At 42.1% G+C, this 13148-nt stretch overlaps 1 protein-coding gene across 2 annotated transcripts in view; it reads left to right on the top strand.

Moving 5' to 3' along the window:
* Positions 1-13148, top strand: part of AR (androgen receptor) — a 257798-nt gene that overhangs the window by 137388 nt on the left and 107262 nt on the right. For both annotated transcript variants that reach the window (XM_066580979.1, XM_066580978.1), the window contains exon 2: positions 10027-10178. In XM_066580979.1, coding sequence (XP_066437076.1) covers positions 10027-10178 — 152 coding nt within the window. The remainder of the gene's footprint in view (positions 1-10026; positions 10179-13148) is intronic.

Below are 13148 nucleotides of genomic sequence, written 5' to 3' on the forward strand. Positions count from 1 at the left end.
TGAGCCAATCAGAGGCAGCCCTCACTCACCCATTCATGAATTCATGAATGGTTGTGAGTGAGGGCTGGCCTCTGATTGGTCAGGCTGTGACCAATCAGAGGCATCTTATTCAGCAGGCGGGGATTTTAAATCCCCGGCTGCTGAATACTGCTCACAGCTGTTCAGAGCAGTTCAGGAGAACTGCAGCCTGCCGCGCTGAACTCCGTTTGCCGGCACCAGGTGAGTATATATATATTTTTTATTTTTACACATTTCTGGATGAATTGCAGGGAAGGGCTTATATATTTAAGCCCTTTCCGACAATTCATCCCGCGATCGCCGGCAGCCCATTGCATTCAGTGGAGTCGGCTGTATTGCCGGTTCCATTGAATTCAATGGGCAAACATCGTTCTTCTCTGTCACAGCTGTTACAGCTGTGGCAGAGAAGAAGGATTTGTCTTCTATATGTTCTCAATGGGGTTGGCGCTGCTGCCGCCGGCCCCATTGAGCGCATATAGAAAAGATTTCTCAGGGAAGAAAGTTAAAGTAACCCGAACATCCGAACATCGTGTGGTGTTCGTTACGAATAACGAACATCCCGAACACCCTAATATTCGCCCGAGCATCAAGCTCGGACGAGTACGTTCGCTCATCTCTAGTAAACACCTATATTAACCCTTTCCAATCCAATTTGTATCCTGGTTTTCCTATGGGGCTTACTCTTTTTCTGCCATTATACAACAGTGCTATCTGCTGGCTGAACCGAGTACTGCATGAGCTGAAACGTTGGATAGGCTCCGACAGCAGAGAGGCTGGCAATATACAGTAAGAAAACCCCGATGGACATCTTCCAACATTGGAGCTGTACAGCCTTAAGTCATAATGTCTTCAGATGTCAGACAGTGGATTGGAAAGGGTTAACCCCTTAGTGACCGCCCTATAGTGTTTTTACATCCTGCCATTGCAGGATGTGTATGGAGGGAGATCGTGCGGCTATCTTCATTTATACATCGCAGGCATCAGCTGTTTATTACAGCTGACGCCCACGGGTAACAGTTTCGACCAGCCACGCGGTCGATTGGGGCTGTTAACCCTTTAAATGCCGCTGTCAACTCTGACAGTGGCATTTAAATCCCCTGACCAATGTTCGGGGGTCCCATACGGCTCCCTGTAATGAGATCACAGGGAGCCATGCGGGTGTCATGGCAGCTGAGGGCCTTCTGAAATGACCCAGGGCTGTCATGGCAGAATGCCTATCGAGCCATCCCTCTTGCCTGTCAGATCGCAGTATTATGTAATGCTATGGCATAACATCATACTGCAGAAGCGATCAAAACATTGCATGTTGTGGTCCCCTGTGAGGGCTAAAAAAAAAAAGTAAAAATAAGATCAATAAAGTTTTAATAATTATTTTTAAAAAAGTAATAAAAGTTGAAAAAGAAAACCTTTTGCAATATTTATAAAATAATCTAAATAATAAAATACATATTTGGTATTGCTGCGTCCGTAGGAGTCTGATCTATCAAAGTAATGCATTATTTACCCCGCACGGTGATCATTGTCCGAAAAAAAAATAGATTTTTTTTTTTTTTCGCTACTTGGAATTTTTTAAAAGTATTTCAATACATCATATGATACACTAAATAATACCATTGAAAAATACAACTTGTTCCGCAAAAAACAAGCACTCATACAGTGACGTTGATCGATAAATAAAGGAGTTACGATTTTTTAAGAGGGGTAAGGGAAAAACGAAAATGGAAAAAAAACAAAAAAGCTTGGTGACTAAGGGGTTAATAACAGGATTCACCATTCACAATAGGTATAAGCTGTGGCTATCTACTCCGCTCTCTGCAAAATGTTCACAGAGCATGTCTACAACAGTCTCCCATACAAGTTGGTGGGTTCCTTCCTGTCCATTGTGTGAGTGGTTCATGAAGCTGCTGTAAAGCATATCTCTAAGGCCGCCTGCACACGAGCGGAAATCCCGCCGCGGGATTTCCCGCGGGATTTCCGCCGCTGAAAGTCTGCATAGGAGTGCATTAAAATACGCACTCCTATGCAGACGGCCGCGGTTTGGCCGCGCGAAATCTCGCGCGGCAAACAAACCGCGGCATGTCCTAATTTTCTGCGGGGCACGCACTTACCTGGCCGCCGGCTCCGGTCTGCGCATGCGCCGGCTGCGCGGCAGCCGGCACATGAAAGAGCCGGGGCCGCCAGGCACGGGTGAGTACGCGCTCGTCCCTGCAGGCGCTCGGGTCGGATCGCGCGGAGAGAATTCTCGCTGCCGGATCCGACCCGCTCGTCTGCAGGCGGCCTTAATGCTATTTAAAGTAGCTCAGGAAAGATGGCTGCCCCCATGGTAATTTACAGATAATAGAATAAAAAATTCTACAATCAGAAAATGAAAATCAATTAGAAAAATAGATTATGTTTATCTGGTTTTAATCAGTAAAAAAGTGATGCAAATAACAAATTGTAGAGGCAGCAGCACTCATCTGGAATACACCAATAGGTGTGAGGTGTGGGGCTGGTATGTACAAAGCTCAGAGAAGTCCTGACTCTTAGGACTATAAAGTTAATCCAAATAAGATATAAATGATGCAGCACAGCCAGCATCCAAAAAAATTTCAACTTTATTAATCCATAAAACAGCAGCAAAACAGAGCAGCAACGTTTCAACCCATTCCGGAGTCTTTGTCAAGCTTGACAAAGACTCCAGAAGGGGTTAAAACGTTGCTGCTCTGTTTTGCTGCTGTTTTATGGATTAATAAAGCTGGATTTTTTTGAATGCTGGCTGTGCTGCTCAATTTATATCTTACTAGTAAGAAAGTGATAGGTGATATGTTCCCTTTAATTCATTTCAATGTTATGAGATAAATCCCAGGACTAAATCTGCACGAAATCCACAACCAAATCATGTGCAGATTTATTAGTGGATTTTAGTTTGGAAATAAGGTGGAAATGTTCCACTATGTGTGAAAGTAGCTTTAGAGATAGCAGCAGAGAAGGGGAGTAGGTTATACACAGCTGACAACTCTAGAGAGGAGGACAGGCATCCAAGTCTTCAGGGAGGGCAGGTCACAGAGGCTAGACTGTATCTGTGTAGATAGGGAGGAAAGCACAGGGAAGGAAGAGGGTATCACACAAGCTGTGTATCTTTGTACACAGAGAAGAGAACCCATTGACCCTCTGCAGGGAGCAGATAGTAAACTGAATATCATGAAAATGAATAAAGATTGCAGCTTGAAACTTAGTGGAATTTTTTAAACCCAAGGTAACCACTAAGTACAGAAGTGTCCTTTTTTTACATTTCCTCCTATTTTGACATACTGTATCCCGAGATGCTTGTTGTGAGATTACCAGCTTGAAAAAATACAGCATTCTGTCAGGAGATGTATATGCTATATGTGTCTGTATGTGGCCACCCAGTGGTTGTGATGTGCGATGCACCCTGTCAAGACTTTGTTAGCATGTACATAATATTTTGACTTGTATTATGAGAAATTGGAGTCTTTAACAACATTTGCAGAAAATTTAAAGTGGACACTTCTGTATATAAAAAATATTCTCCATGTCAAGAGCTCTGTATCCATATCATTTTATTGGGTTCTATATTCATAGCTGCACCAGACTGGGGTTTCTTGGCCCACTAGAGGAAGAGGGCCAACCATCCAGCTATACAGAGAATGCTTAAGAGGTTCTTGGACTGGCTAATCTTTCATCTGCCAACTTCAGAGCTCCCAATGTACCCTTCATATTAGCCATTTGATATCATATGATGTGTTGGAAAATTCTAACAATTTCTTCCATTTCAATTTTAGTACATTGGGTTGTGAGATGTCTTCTAGGCCTGCTGTTTCTAGGAGTGAGTGTAATACCTTGTCTCTTGCCACTGTGTTGAAATTGCCCTCCACACCATTTTTTTCAGAGGATGTAAATGTTGTCTATCATATATTGAAACCCTTATGGTTAACTGACAAATGAATCCCATGAGTGTTTTTGAAAAATCATTCGTATTTTTAAAAAAATGTCCTGAGGGCCATGATGCCAGTGAATCCGACCAGTGATGGAGTCTACTGGTGGTCAACAGACTTTCAGTGATATCAGCTGTCACAACGGACCCCAGGGCCGCGGTGGGGATGTAGTGCTGGATCCTGGCGCAGAGGAGGGGTAAAGACTGATCAGTTTATTTTATTACAGTGAGCGCTATTGGAGGGATGTTGTCTGGTGAGCGGACAACACATTTAAAGCTCCCGACTTTCCATCTTAGCAGCTGGACCATATAGTAGGCCAACTCAGTTTCTGCAGCCTTGTATAATCCACTTCCACAAGATGCGTTTCCTGGAGAACTATTCTTCTTTGATCTTAATCCCTTTAAATTCCATGATCTGATCTTCCTTGTAAGCAGGGCTTGACTTTGAGTCAACTTGTCAAGCAGATGCAGGGTGGGGGAGCTGGAATCAGTGTGAACGCAGGGATTCGGGCTGCTATGTAGAATATAACAAGCCATAGATTACAGAGTCTACTTGTGAGGTGAGGTGTTGGGACTCTGATTAAGCAAGTTTGTAAAGGTGCTGCTGTCAATGTGTTCATTTAGGGCTGTTGATAGATGGGAGCGCCCTATTCGCCATCCTTACATGGCAGCTCCATAACTGGAAGCAGTCCACTTTTAATTGCATTGTAAGTCTTTTTTGTTATTGCACACAATAGATCATCAGTAAAGACCCTTTTACACGCAACGATTATCTCTCAAAATTTGTTCAAACAGACGAAAATGAGCGATAATCGTTACATGTAAACGCAGGCATCGTATACTTTTTCTTTGATAGACTGTTCTCTCCACGACGTGTTAACACTAGCCAGGAGAGAACAATGGAATGTTTAACCCCTTAAGGACAGGGCCTATTTTGGCATTGAGGACTCAACAAGTTTTGGGGGATTTTCATCTCCACTTTTCAAAAGCCATAACTTTTTTATTTTTTTGTCGACGTCGCTGTATGAGGGCTTGTTTTTTGCGTGGCGAACCGTAGGTTTTATTGATGCTGTTTTTCAGTAAATAGAATGTATTGTAAAACTTGATGACAGCAGGGAGAGAAAACAGATCAATTCTGCCTTTGTTTTTGTGTTTTTTTTAAAGTGTAAATCATGCAGCATAAATGACACAATACATTGTTTGTGCGGGTCGGTACGATTACAACGATATCAAAATTCTTTTCTTTTTTTTAGGTTTTTCCAAGTTTCTGCAATAAAAATAAAATGGAAATTATTTGTTTTCATAAATCGCTGCATTTAAATTTCAACAACTTGTTTTTTTATTTTTCCATGGACTGAGCTCTGTGAGGGCTTGTTTTTTTGTGTAACGAGCTGTTTTTATGGGTACTATTTTGGGGTACATATGGCTTTTTTGATCACTTTTATTGCTTTATTTGGGAGGCAAAATGAACAAAATAAGCATTTTGCCTCCGTTTTTTTTCCCGCTTGTGCGAGGTTTTTTGTTGTGTGAGTCGTTACAGATACGATGATACCAGATATGTGGGATTTTAATTTTTACATTATTTTTTTATACTAATAGAGGAAAAAGCACAAAAAAAGTTTTTTTAACTTTTTTTTACATTATTTTAATTTTGACAATCTTTTGATCCTTTTTTTTTTTTACTATATGTGTCCCTGTGGGGACTTGTACCATAGCTGTTATGATTGTTATGATAAAGCATTGCAGGACTTATGCCTCATCACTTGTTATAGCGATCATATATCTGTATCTGGCATCCTGTTGCCATGCAATTACATAGCAGACGGTCCGATGACATCACAGAGAGAGCGCACTCCCTCTGTGAACCCTTCACATGCCGCGATCTATATAGATTGCGGCTTGGAATGGGTCATCAGCGGGGGGGGGGGGGGGGTCCTGCACCCCCACTGTTGCTGCGGGAGGCCTGCTCCCGCTGCTGGATAGTGCAGGATCTCTTCTCATCTCACGCTATCCCCAGGGTGTAACTGTACGTCCTGTTGCATTAAGTATCGCCCTGCCAGGACATACAGTTTCGCCCTTTGGCATTAAGAGGTTAAACACATACTGGGCTCTGCAAACAACTGGTGGAGGTTCTTTTACATGCAAATGAAGATGATAAAGTGTTAATGGCCATTAACACTTTATGTAAATAGATCGCTAAATCTTTCAATCTTTCAGTCCTTTGAAATATTATCTTTGCGTGTAAAAGGGCCTTAAGGTCTAATAGGTTTATTGTGAGTCAGCACATAATAAACAGATTATAGTGGCAAGTGATTGATTAGCTCCAAAGTCATCTTCTACTGGATTTTGCAGGCGTTAATTGTGTTTGATCCTGACCCACCAGAGCATCCACTGGATAGAAGAGCATTGTATATAGCCTGTCAAATACTGAGAGTCTCTGCCATATACAATGTGAGTGCTAGTATGGAATGTTTATTCTACACACTTTTACTTTGTACCATCCTGAGTGCTGATGGACAACTCTAGAAGTTTTGTGCAGTCTCACCGCAGAGTATCGCTATTACAGTCTTTCAGTTTGGCACATATTACTGATGACCCGTACTATCAGTGAAGAACAAAATATTTAAAATACTAAACTGAATGAACCAATATTTAATAATTAGAGATGAGTGAGCACGCTCAGTAAGGTGAGTTACTCGAGCGAGCCTCGCTCATCTTGAGTAACTGCCTTCTCCTCCGAGCATGCTCAAGGGGGCAGCGGGGGGGGGGGGGCGGAGGGTGGTGGGGGAGAGCGGGGAAGAGAGTGAGAGAGATCTCTCTCTCTCCCCCCCCGTTACCTTCCACCGCCCGCCGCTCACCCTCGCTGCCCCCCCCTCCCACCCCCCGAGCACGCTCGGAGGAGAAGGCAGTTACTCGAGATGATCGGGGCTAGCTCAAGTAACTCACCTTACCGAGCGTGCTCGCTTTATCTCTGTTAATAATCCATCCTATTAAATAGTGAATATTTTTGACAAGTACTGTAATAATAAATAATATTTCTGTAGTAAATAATATTTCTATCCGTTTATTGTTGCACTTTTTATGGCTCTTCTTGTGCCAACGACAGTTCTTATTTTATGACTGCATTATACTGTTTTACGTATTGTTGCTTTTGTCATCTTTTATCGCCTGTCTACCTTAATATTACAGTCACATATCACTGTTACATCGGCATGTTTCTTCCCATCCAAATTAAACACTGCAGAGTTAGATTGTGTAGCTATCAATGAACATCAAGGTTTAATTGTTTCGAAGCAGCGGGCCTATAATAGAAACCTCACGAGCCTTGAACTACAGTATTTGGCAATGAATGATTCCCTGAGATAATTTCTATATTGAGCCAGACATGCCACAGTAGTAATTATAGGTGAGAAACACTTTCAATGAACTTGCTGTTAATTAGAAGTGGCTGTATCTGAGAGCACGTAGTATTCTGATTTCCAGTCATCATTAGTGGTGAGATAGTGGCTGGAGTAATAACAGAAGTGTTAAGGAGTCTGAGGAGGAGAAAACAACACAAAGACACCTCCACAAACATAAAACACTGAAGCAAGCTGATTTCCCTCCATCCAAGGCTGAAAGAGATGCTGCCAATGACAATCCACTCCGTCCTGCACATAAGACCTTATAAAGGTTGCAGTTGTACCTGGGCACCCGCCACATAAGATAACAGTAACATACGATGTAATAATATGATAGTTAAGGGGTACAAATTTTGCATTGGGTTCCAAGAGCTTGAAGTTACTCTTCTAAAACAGTTGCAGCGCTCATGAACAGCATACCTCCTTAAAGTAAAGCGTGTTGTCTAGAGAAAACTTTTCAGCCAAATAGTTCAGTATTTTACGACAGGCTTCTGGAACTTTCTCTCATTTCACCACTGCCACGAGCGTACTATCAAAATAGTTGAGTGGACACTCAATGTTAATACTTTTATCACATTTCTGACACACATTTTATAATTTTTATGAGTCATTTTGATACACTTTAACCCATTATTGACCACCAATGCATGGTGTTGTGGTGGTAACTAACGGGCTTTACAGTATAACACCAGCCAATCAGAAGACTTCCACTGACATTATCTTCCACAACAAACACCGTCAGGACGGTGGGGTAACATTGCTGGATCCCCAATCAGAAAACGGGAAAGTACTGCTCCACTTGTTATGTTAAAGCAGTTGGAGCTATTGTAGAAATGTTGTCCGGTAACCAAACAACCCCTTAAATAGTTTATTTTTGTCAAAACAGTAGATGTGTGTACCGGGGTCCCACTTGTTCATGACAGTTCTGAGCTGATGTCACTGCTAGACATATTCTGATTTGGAAGAAAAGTAAGCAGGATGTGTCTTTTATCTGCTTCACTGTTTCCTTGGCTGACCACTGCATCTATAGTCCGCAACATTGCCTGTTTCTTTGTGCTTCGTCAAAAGAGCTTGAATAGTACATCTTAAACTCCCAGTCTACATTGAAATGTTTTCATGGGAAAGACCTTGGTGATGTAGTATAACTACCTTGTGTCTCATTGCTGTGCTTAGTCTGGCCATGGTATATGTCCTGTGACTGGAAACTGTCTTCCACAACCTCACCTTTATAGGAGAATCTGGCTGTTCCTCACTTAGTTTTAACAGCTGTCTCTGTTTCAGCTATAGACTGATATATAATGATGTTTGTTATAATTGGTTTATCATATACCTCACTGGAATTCTACAAAATCCATGACTTTCTGCAATTATACATAGAAGATTTGAAGCTGTTTTGAAGACAGAGGGCGGTCACACCAAATATTGTTTTGATTTTGATTTCTCTTTTGCTAATTCAATTAGTATTTTAATTGACAAAAATAAATAGAGATGAGCGAGCATACTCGCTAAGGACAATTGCTCGAGCGAGTATATTGCTTAGCGAGTACCTGCCCGCTCGGAAGAAAAGGTTCCGGTGCCGACGCGGGTGAGCGGTGAGTTGCGGGAATAAGCAGGAAGGAGCGGTGGGGAGAGAGGGAGAGAGAGATCTCCCCTCCGTTCCTCCCCGCTCTCCCCCGCTGCTCCCCGCCCCCCGCCGGCACCCGAATCTTTTCTTCCAAGTGGGCAGGTACTCGCTAAGGACAATGCTCGCTCGAGTAATTGCCCTTAGCGAGTATGCTCGCTCATCTCTAAAAATAAACTATTAACATTTCTATTTTTGAAAGCATTCTTACGTTGTAGTATTTCCACACCAGCCTAACCCTTTCGTACGGTGCTGTATATTGTACACAATTGTTTTAAAAAGGAATGTGATGAAGTGAAGATAATATAGAATAAAAAAAACATCTTAAAGGGGATGTCCCAGAAACAACATTTATCACCTAGCTATAGGATAGATGATAAATGACTGGGACCTAAACCGAGCACAAACATCTACACACCCAAAGCAATGAGGGGGCACTGGAATTCAGTGGCAGGCAAGCATGCTCGCTGTCGTTCCATTCACTTCAATAGGACTGCTGGCGACAGCCTTGTACTTGGCTTTCTCCTGCAGTCCCATAGAACTGAATGCAAAGGCAGTGCTCATGATTGGTTTTCTTTTCATTGAAGCTCCTCCAAAAGGGGAACACCAGACAGCAATCCTTATGAAGGATGGGGCTCCAATCAGAAATGTATCACCTATCTGAAAACCGGTAATAAATGTTGATTCTGGACAATCCCTTTAAATCGTGAGTCTCTTTTGCAAATAGTTTTTTTTTAAATTTTTGAAATACTATCTTTTAACCCTTAGAGGACCAAAGCATATATTTGCCCCACAGTTTTAAACTGCTATCTATAGGACAAATATGTCCCTTTGTCCTCAAAGGGTTAAAATAATGCTTAACAATCTTTAAAAAAAACTCTGTCGATTTGTGGTCAAGAAACTTTCAATAACTGTTGTTATAATTACTGTAACTGTAAAGAATAATGGCTTTTTGTTACTTGATTGTTCCGCTGGCTTCGTGTATCTTTTTATGCCACAAAAAGTAGTTTGTTTTCCAAGAATGATTTTATTTTCTATGTCCTTTGTAGGCTGGAAGGAGGCAGAGAACACCTGTTGCCCATTGACTATTACTTTCCACCGCAGAAGACATGCTTGATCTGTGGAGATGAAGCATCTGGATGCCACTATGGAGCCCTCACATGTGGCAGCTGCAAAGTCTTCTTCAAGAGAGCAGCTGAAGGTAGGAAGAATTGGGTTTCTCCTCCATTAGAAGTCGATATTCTACAGTATATGCAGTGTAATACAGAGTCTTATAACGCAACTGAGCAAATATTTGCCTCTGTTACATTACTTGGCGTTTCCCAACTGAAGATGCCTCCAGGCGAGCAGCATGAACAGTAAACTTTCATTTTCATGCTTTGCTTCCTCTTTCAGCAAAGCAGACAGTTACCAAAACAAGGCATGTAGAAGAATGTGAACCTATGGAGAAACTACTGCAGAAGTTGTACTACATACCACTCTTTAGACTAGAGCTCACCAACCTTTTGTACATTGTGACTCTGAGTGATGGTTGAGAGCCACATTTAACTCAAAAATGAAAGACAGGAATTTTTAGGCAGGGACTACCTGTCTTTAGGAATGACGCACAACAAGCAGCTAAAGATCACATCCTAATGTAAGTGAATGCAGTTGCATTGTGACTCGCAAATTGCCACAACCCGACATTTGAAAGAAGTTCAACTTCATTCACTTACATTAGGATGTGATGTAGGCGGGCCATGGACATCTTTTCCAAAGTTCGCAGCCAATATTTTTTAGGAGCTAATTAGAAAACCTAAATGGACCATTAACCCTATCCAATCCACTGTCTAACATCTAAAGACATTCTGATTGAAGGCTGTACAGCTGCGATGTCGGAAGATGTCCGGCAGGGTATTCTTGCTGTAGATTACTGGCCGCTCTGCTGCCTGGGGCCTCTCCAGCATGTCCCATACTGCAGTACTGGCTCTAACCAGCAGATGGCAGCATTGTATAATGGCAGAAAGAGAAAGTCCCCTAGGATACCCTGAATCCAAAATTGGATTGCAAAGGGTTAATATTGTAAGTGATATACGTCTATAGCAGAAAATTGTTACATAAAAAACATTAGCAGCATTTAATCGGACCTGTAAAAATGAAGATCTGTAGAATCATAAGAACCTGCCTACGCTTCTCCAGTTTAATCCACTTTAAAAAATAATATCACGAATAGGGGAGATGGAACAATACCTCTGCAGCACCACCTATTAGAAAGCAGCATTCCTGCAAATCAATGTTAGACTATTTATACAAGCCTTATAACAATGACTGGGAATTGAAAACCAAGCCAGAATCCATACACAGACAGCTGTTTCGGGGTGATTGCCTATCATCGGTGTACAGTAGGTTTCGGGCTTGGCTAGCAAGAGGCCTGTGATGTGGGTCAGGAACCCTATCTTTTCTCCTTAGGCAGAGCGCCTAGAAGGTGAGTGAGGAGACTTATAAGGCCATTCATGCTCTTCTTGTTAATATGCAAATAAGGGAGATGGAACAATACCTCTGCAGCACCACCTATAGGAAGTCAGCATTCCTGCAAGTCAATGTTAAAATCTTTATACAAGCCTTGTAACAATGACTGGGAATTGAAAACCAAGCCAGAATCCATACACATACAGCTGTTTCTGGGTGTCACGGCAAAACTTTTTTCATAAACACTGGAAAAAAATGCCCTTTTTATGGATTGTCTAGAAATTTAAAAGCGATTGACAACCCTGATATTTAGTTTCTTACATTAAACTAAATCATGGAAAATTAATTTCCCAGAGTTGGATGGAGCTAAAGGGTGGATTCACACGAGCGTGTTAATGTGCGTACAATTGTGTGCACAAAAACAAGCGTCTATTAGAACCATTGGTTTCCTATGGTGTATTCACATGTCCATGTTTTACAGGCATGCAAACGCATGCACCTGCAAAAACATAGGAGATGCGTGCACCATAGGTCCGTGGTGCGCATCAATATTCCCCAGCGGGGAGTCCCCTTGTCACTGAACTCTGTGACAGCACTGGTACAGTGTTCGGTGACAAGGGGACTCCCCGCGGGGAATAAAGAATCCCCTGTCACAACTGTGACAGCTGTGGCAGAGGATTTCTTCATCCCTGCGGGGAGTAAAGGATCCCCTGCCACAGCTGTGACAGCTGTGGCAGAGGATCGCGATATTTTCCCATTGCTTTCAGTGGGACCGGCGCTTCTGCAGTCCCATTGAAAGCAATGGGCTGCTGGCAAGCCCTGAAGGGATTTTCAGGGAAGGTCTTTAAATATAAGCCGTTCTCTGAAAATCATCCCTAGAATGTGTTAAAAATTTAAAAAAATTATACTCACCTCTCCTCAGCTAGCGGGGCTCAGGCGCGTCCAGCCTGTCTTCTCCCTGCACTGCTCTGAAGCTCTTTCACCAGGTGAGAATTTAAAATCCCCACTCAGCCAATCACAAGCAGAACCTGACCATTCATTAAATAAACAGTCATGTGAATAAGGCCTAATATTATGGGGGAATATACTAGCATGTGAGGTCTTGTATGGTGGCATACAGTAGCAGTTTAATAAAGGGTGTCCTTTGTGAGCAGAAATTTTGGGCTGGGCTAAATGTCTGCATAGAAGATATGAATATCTGACTTGTTCTGTTTTGGCATGCAAAAAATGTAAAGCTTGTATTTTTCTCTTTTGAAATGTTGCTAAGCTTGTACTAATTGATCATAAAACAAGATTGGGAAAACCCTGAATTAGAGAATTCATTCTTAAGTGTATATCATCATGTGGTCTCCCAGCGCCTTAGTTCATACAATGTGTTAGAGTTGGAAGTAAAGCTGGAGTGCATACTATGGCTACAGAGTCACATTTAATACTATTTGCTAATGTACAGGAATCCATAACCCTATACTGCTTATATCCACTTAAAGGGGCTGTCCAGGAATTTGGGAAGCTTGCCTACAGGTAGGTAATGGTATAAAATAAAAATAAAAAAACAGTACTCAGTTGTTAAATGCACCTTCCACTCCAGTGGTCCCTGCCAATCCTGCAGCAATGATGTCTTATATGTCATTCACATGAGTCCCTCAGCTTGTATGGCACATGACCACTAAGGCCAGCCATTGGCTGTAGCAGTCATGTGAATAATGTATGCGATGCCATTGCT

This window comes from Eleutherodactylus coqui, chromosome 10 (genome assembly GCF_035609145.1).
Source record: "Eleutherodactylus coqui strain aEleCoq1 chromosome 10, aEleCoq1.hap1, whole genome shotgun sequence".
NCBI lineage: Eukaryota > Metazoa > Chordata > Amphibia > Anura > Eleutherodactylidae > Eleutherodactylus > Eleutherodactylus coqui.